Raw genomic sequence first — 24,570 nt, 5'->3', positions numbered from 1 at the left:
GGATGACTATTATAAGAGATAATTTGGGACGGAAACTATTTGCAAAAGGGTAGAAGTCCGCAAAATCTGTAAAGAATCATGCACGACCAGGGCAGATTTTTTTTTAAATTTGAAAGAACTGATCCAAAAAATATGCCGATACTTTTTGTGCCTACAATGAACAACCCTTTATTTGCTGAAGCCAGAAGACCTCTAGAAAATGATAGAACCCCTTTATGTCTACCTATATAAACTTATGAGACCGCAAAAAATAATATATGAATAGAGCGAATGAAAGGTTTCCTATAGTATTATTATGACTTGCGGGCCGTACGAAGGCTGTGTATATGAGTATATATAGGAGTGTGTGCGAGGGGCCTTGTAGCACTAGATTACACACATGTTCTTCTAGGGCGAGAGCTCATTAGTGCAGGTAGTCATTAATCTCCGGGAATCGAGCGCTACATACGGAATAAAATCTCTCAAGTGTCTCTTTTTGTCAGCTGCTCTCTTGATCATTCAACTCTTTGCAACTTTTCCTGTCTCTTGTCAAATAACCTCCATAATAATGAGTTCTTCATCCTCGGCTGTTCACTCGTATAAGAGTCACAGACAATTTTAATGAACAGTTGGATCTACATATCACACTTACAGAAAGATAATATTTACATGTTATTGACAAGATATTCTAAGGGAACCCGGTCCCATTCTTCCCCTATGGAATACACATTGGGGAGTTTATGGGTCTTGTGTACGATGGACGTATAACTATATGGTCAGATGTAGGTGGAAGGCAGATCATCACACCTGTATGGGAATGTTGGACATCCCATTCCAAATCCATTGGTGTCGAAACAGCTTTTTCAGCTGTAATGGTCTCCATCTTTTGGGAAGGCTTTGGAAAGAGTCCATTGGAATGTGTTTGCAGGTATCCACATACTTTGGCCATATTGTGAATCTGTGCTTTTGGTTAAGTTACGCTATCTTCTTTGGCAATCCTTTCCTTTTACCACCATAGGATGGCCACAGATTGAGGGCTATATGGCCAGACTGGTCTATTAACCTCCCCTACGCTAAACTAACATCCATGACCTATGCAAGTGAATATGGGAGGTGCAAAAAGGTAATTACGGGAAGGGATAGACTGGAGTACAGGGCAGATTATCAAACCTGATGAAGGACAAAGGGGCTAACTCTACACCTAGTGCAAAAAAAATGTTTTCCCATCATTATACTATAGATTGCAACTTTTGACTTGAAGAGCGGTGAGAAGAGATGGATGAACCTCACAAGATACGTCTACCAGTTTTTCCTAGGCTTGAAATTGCTCAAAATTGCTTTTTTTCTGGAAAATTTGCTCAACTCTGACTATGACTATGAAAATCCCAGCACAAGATCAGGTAGGTGATGGTTAGTTGACTAAACAGGTTTAAAAGGGGCCTGGATGCCTTTCCGTAAAGCGATAAAATTAGAAATGATGGGTACTAGATTTCTGAAGGCGGGAGGTTGATCCAGGACTCCATTTGGTATACATGGATTTTTTATTTCCTCTGGATCAACACAAGATAATTATTGGTTAGACTTGATAAACCAACTTGATTTCAATCAAAGAGTGTCCCACTATTGGTACTATACAAAGCCCCATTCATATCCCATGACGTGACTAATGAATTGAACAAAAACACTGTCCTTTCCCATCCCCTGGTTGAACGTGATGGACATATGTCAAAGAGACTACACCATGGCCACCTACCTGGAGAGAATACGCCACCCCAAACACAGACAGACCCTGAGCCGGTACAGACTGAGCGCCCACAACCTAGAGATAGAGACGGGGCGATACAGGCAGACGTACAAGCCACGGGAGAACAGACTGTGCCAGCACTGTGACCAGGGGGCCCTAGAAGACGAGACCCACTTCCTGCTACACTGCCCCAAATACTCAGCTGTGAGGGCCGTCTACTACCAAAGACTCTCTGCCCACATCCCAGACTTCATATCTGCAGATGAGAAGAGGAAACTCTACATCCTACTGGGAGAAGAAGAGGCCACTGTGGAGATCGCTGCCCAATACGTGTCCAGCTGTCACCAACTAAGAGGAAGATGAGACTCCATGGACTATTATACCCCAAACCACCCGCCCCACCTCCCCATATAGCGGTCACCAACTAAGAGGAAGATGAGACTCCACGGACTGTTATACCCCAAACCACCCGCCCCACCTCCCCATATAGCGGTCACCAATTAAGAGGAAGACGAGACTCCACGGACTGTTATACCCCAAATCAGCCACCCTACCCCCCCATACTCTCCCCCTCAACTCCAACCCCCCCCCCCCCCCACTTTACTAGCTTTGGCAATGCCAAATATCTATTCGGACGTGCCAATAAAGCCTATTTGATTTATGTCTGTTTTCAACCATAATAACCATTGCTCACTGAAATTGTGTGATGGGCCCCAAGACACAACATGAGGCTCCTGGATTCCACTACAAAATCTGCACCAGGCTTCGGAATACAATGTATTGTTTATAGAACTGTGGTCTCTTCATATTGGGATGGGACACCTTAAGGCTCCTCGACCAGGCTGTGACTACCCCCTCGGCACACACTTAAATTGCACCCCTGGATGGGCCTCGCTGGTGATGTTCTCAATAAGTGCTGTATGTGGCCCAAGCCTTTGAAGGCATCATTCTCTGGTTTACATTTTTTGTCTTGACAAAGACCAATGGTGACCCAATACCACCATCTTCTGACTGGTGAAACCATAGAAGGAGAAGATCAAGAAGCCTTGTGTCGGACTGTGCTTGCCCAGTGTAAAGAAGACCGGTCAGGTTATAATAAGCTGCCCTATTAAAGTTAGAGGTCCATTCTCCTAGTACCCATGAGGGAAGTGTTCCCCGCACCTCTCCTGCTCATCATGCAAGCATGGGGAGAACCCTATCCTCGTGAATGCACCAGACTCATGAGTATTTACTGCTCCTGTTAGCCAAATGTTCTTATCTGTTGGCTACTAATATTAGTAGGACCTGTAGCTGTATTATGCTTCCATTATATAGGCACGGAGTATTAAGCCGATTGACGAAATTCCGTACACCTTCCATGATATTTTTTTTGTCTCTCTTGTTCAAAACAGTTAAACTTGAAAATTTTTAGTCTTCGGCTATTTTTTTTTTTCACAACTTAAATCTGAAGAACAGGAATACTTATAATTTGCTTTCGATAAGATTTACTAGAGCCAAGACGGCAGCTTGCTTCACTGGTGTCAGTTAAGTGTCAATAAATGCATTGATGCTAAATGTGTCAAAGACTCCAGCTGTTAAATCATTAAAATAGGGTGGCATGATTGGCACGCGAGTCCACCTCAGTGGGAGCGAATAGGAGACAAACCGCAACCTAATAGTCGAACTTTTACAAGATATCACAGATACAATGGCACCAAAAAAAAGTCAGTAAAATGTGCAAAAATAATAGACAATATATTCCTTTGTCTTCGTGAGAACCGAAAAAAAGATGAAAGACTTCTGTTGGACCTGCAGTGGAACTTTTTGCCTGGGTAGTTTCATCCAAAATCTTACTCCGCGGAATGGGGCAACAAATATGATACTTTAACCGATGATCCGGTTGACTTTTGCTCGGTGATCTGACCATACTTTTGGCTTATCTCATTAGAATTTAGAGAAGGGGTTGGAGGAGTCACACCCATTGCAATTGCAACATAACGTAAACCAATCAGGGTCCGCCAATATTCCTTCCTGCCAAACCTTGATGCACTCAAACACTACCCTCATGCCCAGTTCTCCATCCTCTATGATCTCCAGGTGCGCGGACATCTGCAAGTACCTCTTAGTAATTCTGGCAAGTCTTACATCTATTGGGAATCACTTAAGACAGGTGTAAGAATCGTAAGTCTTAATAAATTCCCCACCCCCGATGTGTACCTTACATCTGTATATAATCTTCAAGTCACTAGTAGTTGCTTTCGAAGACAACGCTATAGACACCATCTAAAAACTCCCTTTGCTAAAGCCCCTACCCCTACAAATATTAAAGGGATTCTACCATTAAAACCTCTTTTTTTGTGGATAAGACGTTGGAGTAGCCTTTAGAAAGGCCATTCGTCTCTTACCTTTAGATGTGATCTCCGCCGTGCGGTTCCTTAGAAATACCATTTTTTACCAGTATGCAAATTAGTTCTCTGGCAGCAATGGGGGCAGGCCCCAGCGCTGAAAATGCGATGGGGGCGTCCCCACTGCTGCTCGAGAACGCAATCCTGCGACGCCTCTATCTTCGGCTGGATCCTCCCCTTCTCTGTCATCATCCTCCTGTGTCACCTACGACGCCTGCGCAGTTGGCTCTGCCAGTGAGACACCAGCAGAGCTGAGTGCGAATGCCAGCCGGCGGCCATTTTTGGGAGGCCGCTCCTGCATTGAACTTCAAGAGCAAGAGCGGCCTCCCAAAAATGGCTGCCGGCCAGCATACGTAGTTGGCTCTAATAGTGTCTCACTGGCAGAGCCAACTGTGCAGGCGTCAGAGGTGACGCAAGAGGAAAACGACAGAGAAGGGGAGGATCCAGCCGAAGATAGAGACGTCGCAGGATCGTGTTCTCGAGCAGCAGTGGGGACGCCCCCATCGCATTTTCAGCGCTGAGGCCCGCCCCCATCGCTGCCAGAGAACTAATTTGCATACCGGTAAAAACCGGTATTTCTAAGGAACGGCGCAGTGGATATCACAACTAAAGGTAAGAGACAAATAGCCTTTCTAAAGGCTATTCCGACGTCTTATCCACAAAAAAAGAGGTTTTAATGGTAGAATCCCTTTAAAGTTGTCCGTCTCAGTGGTTGAGTGTTCATTTCTTGTATCTCAAGACAAGCCAAGAAAGTAAAGTCCAATACGTCTTTGGGAACCACTAGAATAGGGTTGTCTGTTAGCGTTCATTTCCACAAAAACGTCTGTTTTTTGATAGACGTAATAACACGGGGTGCAGGACGTTTGCGACTTTTGTGTCCATTCAAAATAATGGACTTTTTAAAATTAAAGGGGTTTTCCGGGCAAAAAATATTTTTAAAAAAAGGATTTGTTAGTGCTATTAATGGGTTAACAAGTGCACCCAAAAACCTTTAGAAGTTTTGAGTGATTTCTCTGGTATCTTCTGCATTTGTTTACATGAGTAGCTTCCTGTTCTTTTATCCCACAAATGGTATGATGCATGCTCTCACACTACCTCCCTCACACCCCCTCCCTGTCTTCCTAGCTAGCCCACCCACTACTAGCCCTTCCTAACTAACTTACTTAGCCTACCCCATCATACTTACCTGTCTTCCTGTCCGGATCCTCTCGGCATGGGAGATCATTTCCTTCTGTGGCACCAGCTCTTACTCCTCTTGAAGTCTTCTGGCGCCTGCGCTGCAGCCAGCACTCCGGCTATATTGTACAGGCGTGGAAGGCCAGCAGACGTCAAGACAGGAGGAGGCGGCCTCCCACATCTGCGTAATAGAGCCGGAGTGACAGCTACAGTGAAATGGGAGCACTTCATCTCTATTGCACAGGCGCCGGCAGACAGCAAGAAGACAAGGAACTGTCCCCAAAGAAGGAAGTGACGTTCTGTTCCCAGAAGATCTGGACAGGAAGACAGATAAGTATGATGGGGTTGGGTTTGGTGGGTTATTTTGGTGACATTCTGTTTCCGGAAACGGGGAGTCAATGAAAAATCTGAAAATGTGCTTGGGGCAGTCACACGACCTCCCCAGTGATATGGTTAAAATACACATTTTTGGTAAATTAAGTTCGAAGCTAGGCGGGAGGGAGGGCGTCTAGCTTAACGGACCCAATCAGAACGGACTTCCAACAGTAGTGTGAACGCCCCCTTACACTCCACTGACTAGTTTAGCCAAATCTATTAGTATCACAGAGTGTTCACTACTAGAGATGAGCGAACAGTAAAATGTTCGAGATTCGATATTCGTTTCGAGTAGCCCCTCAATATTTGACTACTCGAATCGAATATCGAATCCCATTATACTCTATGGGGGGAAAATGCTCGTTTCAGGGGTAGGCAACATTCGATCCAATTACACTTACCAAGTCCATGAGTGAGGGTTGGGCTGGATCCTCCGAGAAGTCTTCTCCGTGCAGCGTCCCCGCGGCGTCTTCTGGCTCTTCATTCACTCTGCCAGGCATCGGGCCTGGGCAGAGCCGACTGCGCATGTCTGCACTACAAGCACTACAAGCGGGCATGCACAGTCGGCTCTGCCCAGGCCCAATGCCGAGCAGAGTGAATGAAGAGCCGGAAGACGCCGCGGGGACGCTGCACGGAGAAGACTTCTAAAGGGAGGAGAAGAACCAGCGTTGATTGGCTGATTGTATAGCATTCGGCCAATCAATGCTGGTTCTGCATCGAACTTTTCCATTCGAATAGCGAGTGGTACTCGATCGAGTATGAGTATTTCGAATACCGTAGTATTCGATCGAATACCTACTCGATCGAATACTACTTGCTCATCTCTATTCACTACCTATGAATCTATATCATCTATATCATGAAATAACTCTGTACATTTTCAGTTCTCGATTCAATGTAACTTTATCAACTTTTTCCCTAGACATATGATTATTCCCCATTATCCCTTCAATTCACAGCTGCCGAGATACACCTCCCACCTCAACGTCTCTTACCTCCACCCGAAATTGTGCAATCTACTGAAGTGTAACACTCCTTTAATTTTATTGTCTTTTCTGCGGTAGAATTTTTCATTTCGTCTCTTCACATTTATTCCAGCAAAGCGGTGGAAGATGGCTGCAGTCAGTGGGCTGAAGAGTCCTGATAATTGACAGGCTTCGAAGCCTTCATTCACAATAATAAATCATCCTATTGTCTTTCCCGACCATCTTGTCAGTAATAATAACTTTAGCGCAAATAATAACAGTGACAAAATCCGAAGCTTGAAGTCCTGGAGCAGAAAGCATGCAATTTTTTTTTCCGTATGGAGGTTCTTAAAAAACACAAGTATTTCCTTTCCCTCGCTGCATATTGTATGAATTTCAGAAATCGGTAATTGCCGTTGACAGCACGCTACGAAACAATTCTGCCTTAAAAGTGTGCTAAAATGTAAAAATAATACATATAAAATAATACATTGCGTTGACGGACGCAGATGGTGTTCTACGCTACAAAAGGATTCGGAGTGAAATAGATTTTAATATATTTGACTGTTGCGTGATTGACAAGCCGTTCGCGAAGATGATAATAATCTATAAGAAGTATTCATTACTCCGCAGAACGTCGAATCACAGCGGCAATAATAGATGTGGCTTTCCCTTAAACTTAGAAAAGTGCTTGACACGACGGGAAAAATTTCAAACCTGTCACACGCCATTTTACATCAGGATGTTTTAGATGGCATGGAGAAGGAGATATGGTGTCCTACAAGGCCAAGTAGAGGTTTCGAAGGTGATGTTGAAGTCGTTCCGGAGTTCCTTGAGACCACATTTCCATTCACCAACATAAAAAGATTGGTTTCCCGATCTTAGTGTCATGGGGGAACCATGAAACATGTTTGGAATCATAAGAAACCCAACCCCTAACTGAAGCAACCTAGATGCCTAAATGGACTATGACTGGTCTACCTTACTCCATCTTAACGTTGTGTAAATGTGACAACTCCTTGTCTACGATATCTTCCAAGTGACCTCTAAGGCTGCATTCACATCTTGTCTGTCAAAAATCCTGGACAAAAAAATCCTGCAAGCCCCACTTCTTCATCTGGCAATGTCTGGGAAAAATATGAGACATCCAATACACCCAATTACAATCAATGGGACTCATTTGTATCCATTGTTGTCCATCATTAGATGGAACATGTTTCCATTCTACACAGTCCAGTCATATTAATGTGACCAGCGCCTACTTTTGACATCAACGTTAAATAACCAATCGCAGAAGGCGTGTGTCATCAGCCATCTGGGTGCACTCATCATGGTGGAAGGCACGATGGATCAACACAGGTATGCCTCTATCCTTGTGGACCATGTTCACCCCACATGTGAATTGTTCTTCCTCAGGATGATGGCATCTACCAGCAAGACAATGCAAAGTGTCATAAAGCTCGCAGTGTACGTGCGCGGTTCGAGGAGCACCAGGATGCGTTTACCGTACTCCCTTGGCCAGCAAATTCCCTGGACTTGATCGGGTTGTTCGCACCATGGATGCTACACCGCGTAACCTAGCGCAGCTGGCCACGGCACTGGAGTCGGCACTGGAGTCGGCATGGTTCAACATCCCAGTGACCATCATCACAACATCCCCTCTCTTCCTGCACGTCTCGCAGCGGTCCTTTCTGCCAAAGGTGGTTATTCTGGATTTGGACAGGTGGCCACAATAATGTGACTGGACTGTGTAGTTCAACAATGAACCAGAAGAATGCAGAGGTGAAACCATCCTGACTTGGCTCCAAGAAACACTTGAGTTCTATGGAAATATTGGGATTTACTATTGACGTTGTGGCAAAATTCCATCATGAACTAATTCACATTTGTGGAAAAAAATTTTGGCAAATCTAATTTAGATAAATTTAATATTGATAGGAAACAAAAACAAACACGTTTGCAGGAGAGGCGCGACTGTGAGGACTTGTAAATTGTGACAGGTTAAGCAAAACATTCAAGAGGTGGCCAAAGAGAAGGGAAAGAAGCCAACATGCAATAAAGATGGGCCAAATCTAACAAACAGGTAGGGGTAGGACCAGTAGGGGTCTAACCTTTGGGACACTCTCCAACTCTGAGAATGAAGAGGGTAGTGCTGACTCTACTTTATAATGGAGCCTTGGTCACCAACATGACCACATGACCAATGCAGCCAGTCTTTAGTCTCTGCAGCATAGTAAATAAAGGCTGGCACTGCAATGATGATATCTCTGACTACAAGTGTGCCGCTGTGCCCAATGATTGTCTGCCATGGTCACGCAGCTACCATAGTTGAGGACACCATCACTGAAGCAGATCAAGCGACTATAATTCGGTATAGTAATAAGCAAAATGACTATGTCCATTCAGGATTTCATTATTTCTGACTATTCTGATAGAACGGGGCCCCAAACCTGCACAATTTCACACTGGTTGTAGACACTGGACCATGTAGTATTCCTCGTTGTGTTCTCTCAAATTTGGATTCCCCTGCACAGAAAGCCATTTTGGTAACAACTGTTCTATGAAGACCACTTCAGACAAGACTCCTCAGGACCGTAGAGAGGTTTACACAACTCCAGTGAGTTGACTGTAGTTGATAACTTCACTCCGTTTCTAGACTCAACTCCATTTCTAGCCCTTCCACTTGCATGTTTTGGTGCTCCTCCACAGAGTTGGGTGATGTAGCCCGTTGTTATATTCACTCTTCCATGGATGAAGAAATAATAACTGCTGACCGCTCCAGCTGGTTCTCACATGACCACATGGTCCCGCCCCAGAGGTTCAGAAGACAACCGATTCTGAAGATGACTTTGGAGCAAATCTGCCACGACAGCGGAGTTGACAAGGTATCAAATACCGTCACATTTCTGATGTCATTAATACGTTACACAGTGCCCTTCAGCTGAGCTGGCAGCCATGTCTCATGTCGGCAGCCACAATTAGCAGCTAGTCTCTAGGCCAGACTTGTCTTCAGTCTAAAACCAATGCCCTTCTGAAGCTGACCTCTTAGCGGTATTGGATGGCCAAGGTAGCAGGAACCTGAAGATAATACCAAGCCCTGCCGGCCTATCACAAACCATTTTTCCATGGCCCGATGCGCTGAGGGTGGGGCAGAGGCGGGACATTGGTCATATAGGGGCGGGGTTATAGGCGGGCTCCACCATGTGGACAGGAAGACTCTCTGCTGGGATAAGACTTAGGCCAGCCCACTGCTCCGACCCGCGGACCAGGTTTTTTTGCCAGTCCGCGGGGTGGGGCAGTGGTTGGGGACCACTGCTCTAGTGAAAATGTTTTCTTCCCTGCACCGCGCAAGATCTGCTGAGGATCAGGACCCGGATCAGCTCTGCAGTTCCTGTAACTGGGTCTATATGTATCAGCCCCATTTACATTGAAAATCAGTTCCCCCCACCAAAAAAATTACAGTTAAAATGCCCGTATAGATCTTTTATGACATTATGGGGACGCGATGTTAAACATAAATAAATATAAATGTAAAAAATAAAAATTAATATAATTAAAAAAATAAATAAATACACCAATACCACACCCGTATCACAGGTTCTAGTCCCACCCCGATGACACAATACAAAATAAAAACAACCATAATAGAGAGGGAAAACTTTTTAGACGTTCTAAAAAAAAGTTATTAGTAGTTCTTTAAAAAAAAAATAATGGAAAAATGTGAAAAACAGACAGGTTTTTTTCCTCCTCTTTTGTTTATATTTTCCCAGATCTAAAATAAATCAAAAAACATTAAAAAAATTAATAAAATTAACAATAAAAGACCTATAGGCACCAAAAATAAAAAGCAAAAATTAGTTGAATACCGCAAAAAAATCTAAATGTTATGGCCCTCAAATTCACATATGGGAAAAAAGCCGAAAACGTGTTAGGTCCTGAACCAGGGAAATTGGCCGAAACTGAAGTGGTTAAAATACCAGGGAAAGAAAACAGAAATCGGAAGGGGATTGTGAATGTATACAGGGTGGACTATGACGTCCAGACGATCGGGGCTTCATATATTCCTCCAAGATCTACCTGCTAAGAAGGAATAACCTCAAGTCTGTCCATTTATTATCATGTAAAAGTAACTAATATTAGACATTACGAGGAGGTGGCAGAGACGGATACTGGGTGAAGTATATAGCACGCCATTACTATTGAACTGCGATAAACAGAAATGCGCCGCGTCTCCCTTCTTCCATAACGACAAGGTATAAAAGAATCATTGCTTCGATGACGGCCCCGTGCGAAAGGAAGTTTTACATGGCCATCTAGAGGAATCATTCAGGATTGCATATGGAAAAAGATGGTGAAACGGAAAAGAGATTAAAAAATCTGGAAAAGTCTGGATAGATAGAGAGACGATAAAGGGGTGACAGCAGGTGGGGGACGCCATATTAGGTGGAAGGATCAAGTAGAACAGGAACGCGGGGTAGGAGAATATCTATCGGACTTTCTATTCGGAGACTCCATCTAAAGGTCCGGCAAGCACAACTTTTTCTTCTGGCACTGTATAGGGGTCTTCTTGACCCCTTTATAGTCAATGTGCTTGGTTGGTGTCCACCATTGTTCTGGCCATTGGAGGCGCTAGAACAGCAGAGACGCCAAGGTTGGTGTGAACCGTGAAAAAAGTCAGGCGTTACTCATACGAGGTTCAATAAAATTCCTTACATTATGTTCACATCAAGGGACACACGAAGCGTTAAAATGTAGACATCAACAGGGCTTGGCGGATCCCATTGACAATAATTTTTTAGGGGAAGTGGCATGGCCAAAACAAATTAATTTGCACATTGTCGTGGGAGACGCGAGGGGCTGAAGGAAGGGGGAATCAGACCCCCAACTACCCAAATGCTATGATTTCTATTGATCATGGCATCTGAGGGGTTAAGCCACCAGTATTTTCCAAATTCTACTTAGTCTTGAATTCCAGTTTTGTAATACAGGAGGCCAAACAACGTCCTCATGGCTGCCATGGCCATCCTTCGGACTTTGTCATCTTGTGACGGAGGATACAAAGTGTCAAAGTTGGGGCGATCTCGCCAAGTAACCACCACATGTCATGATATCTAATAATCGCAGCACCCGAGAGGTTAAACCACCAAAGTCGGAGTAATTTCCAACTCCACCAGCCAACTATGTAATACCGCCAAGACCCTAACTATAGATTCAGCATGGCGAAATAGCATGACGCAGAGCACGAAAGGGTTAACTATTAAAAAAATCAACCAAATATAAGTCTATAACCTAATTCCATCCAGGTTTCTCAATCCATGCATTAGTTCCTATGATTGACATATCTACTTGTTCGACTACAATCGTTGCAGATGACGGCGATCCTTCAATCGTCATTTGCATCTCATTTGCATATTGAAGCCACAGACAAAGAAAAGAGAGTGGACCGAGAGACTGACACCTTCTTACGTCACATCATTAGCTCTGTCTTCTCCTCTTGGATGTCACACGTGGATCTACAGAGCGTCCATTGATCATATACATCACGGCTTACAGAGAATGTGCTGGTTTAGCTTTGATATCTGATGTAAATTATTAATGGCTGTATATGGCGGTATAATGCGGTATATAGCAGTATACATCAAGCCAAGGCCCCTGAGGATGCAATATATTCACTACCAACAAAAGGACCTGTTTACATCAGTGTATTCTTCAAAGCCATGAAACATTCTTAAGTACCAGATGGGTTGGATTGGAATAATAATCACAGTGATGTCACAGTACAGGATAATACACACAGTGATGTCACAGTACAGGGATAATACACACAGTGATGTCACAGTACAGAGATAATACACACAGTGATGTCACAGTACAGGATAATACACACAGTGATGTCACAGTACAGGATAATACACACAGTGATGTCACAGTACAGGGATAATACACACAGTGATGTCACAGTACAGGATAATACACACAGTGATGTCACAGTACAGGATAATACACACAGTGATGTCACAGTACAGGGATAATACACACAGTGATGTCACAGTACAGGATAATACACACAGTGATGTCACAGTACAGAGATAATACACAGTGATGTCACAGTACAGGATAATACACACAGTGATGTCACAGTACAGGGATAATACACACAGTGATGTCACAGTACAGAGATAATACACACAGTGATGTCACAGTACAGGATAATACACACAGTGATGTCACAGTACAGGATAATACACACAGTGATGTCACAGTACAGGATAATACACACAGTGATGTCACAGTACAGGATAATACACACAGTGATGTCACAGTACAGGATAATACACACAGTGATGTCACAGTACAGAGATAATACACACAGTGATGTCACAGTACAGGATAATACACACAGTGATGTCACAGTACAGGATAATACACACAGTGATGTCACAGTACAGGATAATACACACAGTGATGTCACAGTACAGGGATAATACACACAGTGATGTCACAGTACAGGATAATACACACAGTGATGTCACAGTACAGGATAATACACACAGTGATGTCACAGTACAGGATAATACACACAGTGATGTCACAGTACAGGATAATACACACAGTGATGTCACAGTACAGGGATAATACACACAGTGATGTCACAGTACAGGATAATACACACAGTGATGTCACAGTACAGGATAATACACACAGTGATGTCACTGTACAGGATAATACACACAGTGATGTCACAGTATAGGATAATACACACAGTGATGTCACAGTACAGAGATAATACACACAGTGATGTCACAGTACAGGATAATACACACAGTGATGTCACAGTACAGGATAATACACACAGTGATGTCACAGTACAGGATAATACACACAGTGATGTCACAGTACAGGATAATACACACAGTGATGTCACAGTACAGGATAATACACACAGTGATGTCACAGTACAGAGATAATACACACAGTGATGTCACAGTACAGGGATAATACACACAGTGATGTCACAGTACAGGGTGATACACACAGCGATGTCACAGTACAGGATAATACACACAGCTATGTCACAGTACAGGATAATACACACAGTGATGTCACAGTACAGGGATAATACACACAGCGATGTCACAGTACAGAGATAATACACACAGTGATGTCACAGTACAGAGATAATACACACAGTGATGTCACAGTACAGGATAACACACACAGTGATGTCACAGTACAGGATAACACACACAGTGATGTCACAGTACAGGATAACACACACAGTGATGTCACAGTACATGGATAATACACACAGTGATGTCACAGTACAGGGATAATACACACAGCGATGTCACAGTACAGGGATAATACACACAGTGATGTCATAGTACAGAGATAATACACACAGTGATGTCACAGTACAGAGATAATACACACAGTGATGTCACAGTACAGGATAATACACACAGTGATGTCACAGTACAGGGATAATGCACACAGTGATGTCACAGTACAGAGATAATACACACAGTGATGTCACAGTACAGGATAATACACACAGTGATGTCACAGTACAGGGATAATGCACACAGTGATGTCACAGTACAGAGATAATACACACAGTGATGTCACAGTACAGGATAATACACACAGTGATGTCACAGTACAGGGATAATACACACAGTGATGTCACAGTACAGAGATAATACACACAGTGATGTCACAGTACAGGATAATACACACAGTGATGTCACAGTACAGGATAATACACACAGTGATGTCACAGTACAGGATAATACACACAGTGATGTCACAGTACAGGATAATACACACAGTGATGTCACAGTACAGAGATAATACACATAGTGATGTCACAGTACAGAGATAATACACACAGTGATGTCACAGTACAGGATAATACACACAGTGATGTCACAGTACAGGATAATACACACAGTGATGTCACAGTACAGGATAATACACACAGTGATGTCACAGTACAGGATAATACACACAGTGATGTCACAGTACAGGGATAATACACACAGTGATGTCACAGTACAGGATAATACACACAGTGATGTCACAGTACAGGATAATACACACAGTGATGTCACAGTACAGGATAATACACACAGTGATGTCACAGTACAGGGATAATACACACAGTGATGTCACAGTACAGGATAATACACACAGTGATGTCACAGTACAGGATAATACACACAGTGATGTCACTGTACAGGATAATACACACAGTGATGTCACAGTATAGGATAATACACACAGTGATGTCACAGTACAGAGATAATACACACAGTGATGTCACAGTACAGGATAATACACACAGTGATGTCACAGTACAGAGATAATACACACAGTGATGTCACAGTACAGGGATAATACACACAGTGATGTCACAGTACAGGGTGATACACACAGCGATGTCACAGTACAGGATAATACACACAGCTATGTCACAGTACAGGATAATACACACAGTGATGTCACAGTACAGGGATAATACACACAGCGATGTCACAGTACAGAGATAATACACACAGTGATGTCACAGTACAGAGATAATACACACAGTGATGTCACAGTACAGGATAACACACACAGTGATGTCACAGTACAGGATAATACACACAGTGATGTCACAGTACAGGATAACACACACAGTGATGTCACAGTACATGGATAATACACACAGTGATGTCACAGTACAGGGATAATACACACAGCGATGTCACAGTACAGGGATAATACACACAGTGATGTCATAGTACAGAGATAATACACACAGTGATGTCACAGTACAGAGATAATACACACAGTGATGTCACAGTACAGGATAATACACACAGTGATGTCACAGTACAGGGATAATGCACACAGTGATGTCACAGTACAGAGATAATACACACAGTGATGTCACAGTACAGGATAATACACACAGTGATGTCACAGTACAGGGATAATGCACACAGTGATGTCACAGTACAGAGATAATACACACAGTGATGTCACAGTACAGGATAATACACACAGTGATGTCACAGTACAGGGATAATACACACAGTGATGTCACAGTACAGAGATAATACACACAGTGATGTCACAGTACAGGATAATACACACAGTGATGTCACAGTACAGGGATAATACACACAGTGATGTCACAGTACAGGGATAATAACAGTGATGTCACAGTACAGAGATAATACACACAGTGATGTCACAGTACAGGATAATACACACAGTGATGTCACAGTACAGGGATAATGCACACAGTGATGTCACAGTACAGGGATAATGCACACAGTGATGTCACAGTACAGAGATAATACACACAGTGATGTCACAGTACAGGATAATACACACAGCGATGTCACAGTACAGGATAATACACACAGCTATGTCACAGTACAGGATAATACACACAGTGATGTCACAGTACAGGGATAATACACACAGCGATGTCACAGTACAGAGATAATACACACAGTGATGTCACAGTACAGAGATAATACACACAGTGATGTCACAGTACAGGATAACACACACAGTGATGTCACAGTACAGGATAACACACACAGTGATGTCACAGTACATGGATAATACACACAGTGATGTCACAGTACAGGGATAATACACACAGCGATGTCACAGTACAGGGATAATACACACAGTGATGTCATAGTACAGAGATAATACACACAGTGATGTCACAGTACAGAGATAATACACACAGTGATGTCACAGTACAGGATAATACACACAGTGATGTCACAGTACAGGGATAATGCACACAGTGATGTCACAGTACAGAGATAATACACACAGTGATGTCACAGTACAGGATAATACACACAGTGATGTCACAGTACAGGGATAATGCACACAGTGATGTCACAGTACAGAGATAATACACACAGTGATGTCACAGTACAGGATAATACACACAGTGATGTCACAGTACAGGGATAATACACACAGTGATGTCACAGTACAGAGATAATACACACAGTGATGTCACAGTACAGGATAATACACACAGTGATGTCACAGTACAGGGATAATACACACAGTGATGTCACAGTACAGGGATAATAACAGTGATGTCACAGTACAGAGATAATACACACAGTGATGTCACAGTACAGGATAATACACACAGTGATGTCACAGTACAGGGATAATGCACACAGTGATGTCACAGTACAGGGATAATGCACACAGTGATGTCACAGTACAGAGATAATACACACAGTGATGTCACAGTACAGGATAATACACACAGTGATGTCACAGTACAGGGATAATGCACACAGTGATGTCACAGTACAGGATAATACACACAGTGATGTCACAGTACAGGGATAATACACACAGTGATGTCACAGTACAGAGATAATACACACAGTGATGTCACAGTACAGGATAATACACACAGTGATGTCACAGTACAGAGATAATACACACAGTGATGTCACAGTACAGGATAATACACACAGTGATGTCACAGTACAGAGATAATACACACAGTGATGTCACAGTACATGGATAATACACACAGTGATGTCACAGTACAGGATAATACACACAGTGATGTCACAGTACAGAGATAATACACACAGTGATGTCACAGTACAGGGATAATAACAGTGATGTCACAGTACAGGATAATACACACAGTGATGTCACAGTACAGAGATAATACACACAGTGATGTCACAGTACAGAGATAATACACACAGTGATGTCACAGTACAGAGATAATACACACAGTGATGTCACAGTACAGAGATAATACACACAGTGATGTCACAGTACAGGATAATACACACAGTGATGTCACAGTACAGGGATAACACACACAGTGATGTCACAGTACAGGATAATACACACAGTGATGTCACAGTACAGGATAATACACACAGTGATGTCACAGTACAGGATAATACACACAGTGATGTCACAGTGCTCAGACAATAAACACATCATCACGCTAAAAGGTAATGAACAATAGTCATGTCAGTGTACGGGGATATTAAGTATTAGATCTTCATATACTAAGACAGAACATTGTTCCTATAGGAGTAAAACATCCTGGGCCTTTCCTACATCTGTAAACATTTAAGACTTTAGACCAAAATTGAATTTATTAATCTAGTTCAGTGATCCACAACCTTTTTTGCACCAGGGACCGGCTTCAAGTAAGATCATTTCTCCATGGCCCGGATGGGAGCGGGGCAGGAGAGGGACTTTGGTGGGGCAGGGTTATAGGCAAGCTCTGTTGTGTGGACAGGAAGGCACTCCGACAGGACAGGCGGGCCGGCACTAGAGAAGAAGCAGATCCATCCACCTGTCTCATCTCATATGAATCTATATAACAGTTGACTTCTTACCTTCATCTGCAGAGACTTCGCTGCTGTACCCATCATACTCAGCGGACAGCGGGCTGTACTTCTGCCTGGTTTCCCACATGTAGTTCTGTTGCTTGTCTGAGGCAGGTCGAGATCCGTGCAAACGGCTTTTCGCCTCATGATATTTAGCCAGGCCTTCATCTTCACTTTCTGACGATGAACCATGGAAGTCACGACCTAGCCGAAACAGATAGACACACTGTTAGAAAGTTCACTATGGCGGACTCTTAAGGATTCAATTCGAGGTTATCATAGTACCGATATATCACATACTGGTGTGGGCCATATTTACCAAAGAGACATGGCCTTTATTTACTTAAAGGGGTTTTTCAGCATTCTCACATTGATGGCCTATCCTTAGTAGGTCGTCAATATCAGATCCCACACCCGGCACACCGAGCAGTCTGGTGGTAGCAGAATCCATAGCTGCTCGAGGTATCATTGAGTATAGAACTGAGTATACAGCTCAGTACACTGTGTAGTGGCCATTTTTAGTTCCAGCTCAATTCCCATTCTAGTGTACAGAGTTGTGTTCAATGGAGATACACGTCTTTGTACACTGCGTATTGGCCGATCCTGTTTACAATCAAATGAAGTAATGGCCACTACACAGTGACCAGAGCACTCTATTTTTGGTGAACACAGCTCTGTACACTGTAATGCTTTTGGGCACTGTAGTTTCCGCTCTTCAGTACGGTTGAGCGATCGGGATCGGGACCTTTTTAGGCGGGATCGAGGTCTCACATTAGTTCCCACCATGCTTGGCTACTGGCCAATCATGGTGGGAGAAGCTAACATTAGGGTTGAGCGATTGGGAAAGATCGGATCCCGATTGGCAATCGAGCAAATTTCACAATCGGGATCAGCTAGAAAATGATCGAAAATCGGATTTTAAAAACGATCCTGAAATCTCAAGATCAACTCAACCCTACTCTTCAGTTGACCATGGAGGTATCAAATATGGGACCACCATCAACCTGACATTTAAGACCTATTGTAAGAAAAAGCCATTAATTTCTACGTCCCCCAAACCATTTTAACTAAGATTTACACAATTTCAAAAAATATAATGTCAAATATCAAAGTCATTTTAGATACAGAAGAAACCATGGAAGAAACCAGAAGTCAGAAATGGTTCTAAACTACAATATCATGAAGGAAATCAATCGCCAACTCATTGAGAACACCACAAGAATATATACCATATAACGAAAAGTTTACCAAATTTTATGGTACTCCATCAAATACAAAGAGGACCATTTCCCCAATTTCAGCAACTTCCAAACCAACTGAAGGGAAACCCATGAGATCAGTTCATGAAGTATATTAGATAGAGTCTTGAGAAAACCACCCATCGACATCAAAAACTCCAAGAAGTCAGAAAGTAATAGAGTCTGGGAAAGAAGATTGCAGGACAGCGCTGAGGAGTTGTTGCACGTCAAGAAGTGCTGAAGATCACTTTACCTTGATGTCGCCCTTTCTTGTCTTCGGAGATGTCTACATCTCTTTCCTTACCCTTTCGATGTTGCTTCTCCCTCAACTGTCTTCTGTCTTTGGTTTCATGAACCTTACCAGAAGGACTCTCATCGCCCCTTCCATAATTTTCTCCAGGATCTTCACTCTGGTTCCTCTGCTTTTTAGACTGGTCACCATGAATCTGTTTAATATCTGGAAGTTTACGATGCTTTGACTGGTTCGCCTTTTTCTCTACGACCTGATCTTTGTTACCCCGAGGAGATGACAAGTGATGATTCCTGGGTGATCTTGACCTCAATGTTTTTGAACCATGACCTGTAACGTCATTTGTTTTTGCTTGTTCTCTAGGATCATGGTCACCTTCTCTATGATGATTGGGTTTGTTACTCGTCTTTTTGGATCTTTCCCTTCTTTCTGCTCCTCCAGTAGTAAGACCATGTCCATCACTATAATCACCATTTTGGTTTTGGTTCCCATGAGCCCTGTCTTCTATGGTCTCTTTGTTGTGAAAATGATGTTCCTCTCTCTCTGATGTTGGGAAGTCATTATGATGATGCAAAAATTCATTCTCTTCATGATGTCTACCATCATGAATATCGTCATTTCTCCGATGCCTTTCCCTCTTGTGTCCTTCTGATGGTCTTTGTTGAGTTGTAACTGTTTTTGAGGTTGATCCATGTCCATTTGTATCTCTGGGTATGGGATCTGTATGACCTGCGTAACCATCATTTGGACTATCTTGAGTCAGTTGACTGTCGTCTTTGGTATTTGTGCCCTTCATCTGATTCTCTTCCTCGTCTGTACGAAGTACATGTATCATACTTGTAACCTGCTCCGTAACAGAGTCTGCCACGGTATAGCTGACCTCTTCCACAGCACTGGCCAGACCGTCCACGGCATTACTTAGAGTGTCCACAATCGAAGACATGGATGGAAGGCTGATGTTCTGCTGAAAGCTCCTGAAGAACGCCATCACGTCTTCTACGTTGAGCAAAAACTTACTAAATAGCCAAATGGACTTCTGATTTTTGTATTAAAAAATATTGTATTAAAAATAATTCTTCCCAGTGTTTTGCTGTAATCCGGGTCTCTATTGACCACTCATGTGGATGAGAGGAGAGTACAGAATGATCTCTGTGGTAAGAGTGATATCAAGTGTTAGACAATTTACGTATCATCAATTTTTTTCTTAATTGATTTATTGAAACCATAAAGTGAAATCTGTCTATAGATTTTTTTCCTATTTTCTGGCCATGATTATGGGGGCGGCCATCTTGCCTGAGCTTCTCCTTTGCTCAATTTACAGCATTTACTGATATACTTTACAGCATAGTCAAGCGCAAAATTCAACATATCTGATGGTTCTTTTTCCCTGACATCAGGATACAGTCGGGGCACCCCTATATAGTGCAATCGTCAAGGTTGGATGGGCAAATTTAGAAGATGGTACCTTCATTTTCTTAAGCTACATCCCAGTGGAAGTCAATGGAAAAGAAGAAAATGTGGAGCTCCTATGCAACATGTAAGGTTGCTCAAGACTTACATTTATGGTTCAAGCTCATCAGCAATGAAGGGTGGTCATCTCTGCAAGGACCCATTGGGTTGCAATCATTTTGTAAGCTCAAGGAAGTCTATAATAGGGAAATTTTTTCAGGCTTCAACTACCTAGAAACTTCAGGGGAAATTTATCACAGGATATGCCATAAACGTCTCATATTGGTAGTTGCAACAAAAAATCCAAGACAGCCACGCTCCTATGAACATAACTGATCGGTAATTGGTAGGAGAGCAACCGGAACAGGTACTCATCCAATCCGAGACTGGGTCACAGGCGTCTTATAAAGAAGACACTTGGAGGTCCGAGTGTGGAACTACCACAATGATCTGGAGTTGTGTGGAATCCGAGAGAGAATATTAGGGAAAAAATTCCCAAAATTGCCAGGATGCTCGCTCTCTCTCGGGGAAGTAGGAGACGATTCAGTCATAGTACGACGTACAACTAAAACAAGGTACCAATAAAGTTCTATGCTGTACTACGAGCGTATCGTGTCCTATTTCCCCAAGAGAGAGCACGCATCCTGGTAATTTTGGCAATTTCTTCCCTACTATTCTTTATAAATATCTCATAGATGCAGACCCAACATCTGGGAATGTAGGTCCCCTAAACCAATCTGATAAGGCAGTTGCAGGTGGACGTGCAAGATCATGGACCTCTCCATTGACTTCTTTGGAAGTCATGAAAACAGTCAGGCATACTTGCCAGATGTGGTAGAGTTCCATTGTTCTAGACGAAGGTGCTGGTGCCAGAAGTAGGACCCACTACTGCATGGTGCCAGCTCAACCATATCATTGACTCCGGACCACACTGGGAGGACACCGAAAAACCCGGACAGGCCAGTATGTTTTTTTAAAAAAACTATAACCTCCCTCAGCCTAATTAAAAATAAAATTTAAGCTTGGACAACCTCTTTAAAGAGGACCTTTCACCATTTCCACCAGTTCCAACTCAATGCATCCATCAATAGGTGCCAGTCCAGTGGTTATGGCACATTTGGAACTTTTTTCTTGCCCTATACCGTCAGGTGGGCGGCCCCAGGCTGGAACAGAAAGACTGGGACTGCCCGTCTGACAGTAGAGAACATAATTGTGCTGATACTGACAGCAATGACTGCTCAGGAATGGTGGGGGCTAGAGAAAAAATTGCAACTGTAGTAAGCTGGTTGCACATGACCGTAGGCTAACCGGCTGCTGTTAATGAATGATACAGGCGGCACAAGGGGGACAGGTGGATGTTATCCATGTGCCGCCTGTGCACCGGCCGTGCTTTCGCGGCCCCTTTCATTCAACGAATCGGATCCACGGAAGCAGGGCGTCAAAATCGGACAGGAATAGAACCAATTCCATATTTTGCAGCACCTACACGTGATCGTGTAATTCAGTCATCGAAATGAATGGGTCAGTTTCCTATCCAGGACCATTCCTATAGTCATGCGTACGGGGGCTTAGAATGAGTTGGCGGTGGAGGTGGTGAAAGGTCCTCCTTAAAGTCAACCCCTTGCAGATTCTTAAATTGCAGGTGCCATGACTCACTCAATGTCTAAGCACCATAGAATCAAGTCCTCCATTTACATCACTCAGAAATGGCTCAACCCATACGTAAGGTCCGAACAAAAATTTTTGTACATTTTCAAAAACTTTTTAGCGTTTCTAATCCAGAATATTATTGGCGGTCCGGGTCCGTACACCGCATTCGATGATATTTCGGGAGGTAATTTTAAGGTGAACTATACAAATATCAAACGCGGTATTAGCTAGGGAAGCTTAACGACAATCGGCAAAGTCAATTCTGGGCCCCATACAGTCAAAAATCACTATGATTTTTTTTTTTTTCTCTTTCTTTTCTTTTTGGAACAGAATCACGCGCTTTTCAATGCAACAAATAAAATCAGCCTACTATAGTCCTACGGTGTTTTACAGTGAGCAACTTTATTTCAATGAGCATGTTATAATTTTAGCACTTAATATTCTTCTACTCTTACTGAAAAGCTGCTCTAGAATTATGTTACATTGTCCTCCGATGAATGACTTACCAAGAAAGAAAAAACGCGCTTATTCTTTTGTCATCGCCGAGCTACGACTTCGCATAACTAAGTGACATTTTTAATGACGGTGCCAATCACGGCTATACATTATTGTATAGAGAGACTATCCCAGTATTTTTATTCACGTTCTGAAATGGATACGGAGACCATTTGTAGGTATTGTTGATGGCCCTGGCGGCTATGGATAGGCTTCTATGCCCTATTGTTCAGGATACGACGTTCTATTCGTTTCACCCTATATTTTCCCGTTTTATGAAGCCCTATTAACTCCTTAGGGACCAGCCTATTTTGAGACCTTAAGACCAAATGTTTCCCTTAATTTTTTTTTTCGTTATTGAAGAATTCCAACGGCTTTAACCCCTTTTTGGTTTTTATGTTTCGCTCCCTGCCATAAGGTTTTTTTTTATTTTTTCCATCCTTGGAGTCATAGGACATAGGCAAACTGTATTTAACAATGGTACCGTTTAATATTCCAAAATATGTACTGAATTCTGAATGGGGTGGAATGAGAGAAAAATCGCATTTGTGCCGCTTTCTTATGGGTTTTGTGTTTAGGGCGTTTACTGTGTAGACTAAATGACATGTCAGCTGTATTCGGCGAGTCGTCACGAAGGCGCTGACACCAAATTTATGTAGTTTTTATTTGTATACTTTTTTGCTTTTACTTATAGAATTTTTAGTTTTTATTTTAAAGAGATTCTACCATTAAAATCACATTTTTTTCTCAATAACACATAGGAATAGCCTTAAGAAAGGCTATTCTTCTCCTACCTTTAGATGTCTTCTCCGCGCCGCCGTTCCATAGAAATCCCGGTTTTCAGATGTATGCAAATGAGTTCTCTCGCAGCACTGGGGGCAGTCCTCAGCGCTCAAACAGCACTAGGGGCGTCCCCAATGCTGCGAGAAAACTCTCCATCTTCTTCAGGAACCGGCCTCTCTGCACGTCTTCTTCCGGAGCTGGGTTCAAACTTCTAGGTCTCAGGCAGAGCAGACTGCGCATGCCCACAGGCCACGAGAAAATGGCTGCTTACACAGTAAGTAAGCATCTATTTCCTTGTGGCCTGTGGGCATGCACAGTCGGCTCTGCCCGAGGCCTAGAAGTTTGAAAGCCAGGACGGAAGAAGACGCAGGGAGAGGCCAGTTCCTGAAGAAGATGGAGGCGGTGCTGGAGAGTTCTCTCACAGCATTGGGGATGCCCCCAGTGCTGCGAGAGAACTCATTTGCATACCAACGAAAACCGAGATTTCTACCGAACGATGGCGCGGACAAGACAGCTAAATGTAGGAGAAGAATAGCCTTTCTTAAGGCTACTCCTACGTGTGATCAAGAAAAAATGTGATTTTAATTTTAAAATTAATCTAAAATTAATTTTAGAATCCCTTTAATTTAAATAGTTTTTTAGTTTTTAGTTATATAATTTTTAATTTTTACTCAGATAGT

The 24,570-nt window shown here is 42.9% G+C and overlaps 1 protein-coding gene across 2 annotated transcripts in view; it reads right to left on the bottom strand.

Annotated features, from left to right (window-relative positions):
• The window catches only part of SYT14 (synaptotagmin 14), a 135,433-nt gene that overhangs the window by 68,370 nt on the left and 42,493 nt on the right, over nucleotides 1-24,570 (bottom strand). For both annotated transcript variants that reach the window (XM_075267126.1, XM_075267127.1), the window contains exon 4: nucleotides 18,035-18,229. In XM_075267126.1, coding sequence (XP_075123227.1) covers nucleotides 18,035-18,229 — 195 coding nt within the window. The remainder of the gene's footprint in view (nucleotides 1-18,034; nucleotides 18,230-24,570) is intronic.

Source organism: Leptodactylus fuscus, chromosome 3 (genome assembly GCF_031893055.1).
Source record: "Leptodactylus fuscus isolate aLepFus1 chromosome 3, aLepFus1.hap2, whole genome shotgun sequence".
NCBI classification, from domain to species: Eukaryota; Metazoa; Chordata; class Amphibia; order Anura; family Leptodactylidae; genus Leptodactylus; species Leptodactylus fuscus.
The sequence above is the reverse complement of the archived record's forward strand: the minus strand, read 5'-3'. Positions and strand labels throughout refer to the sequence as shown.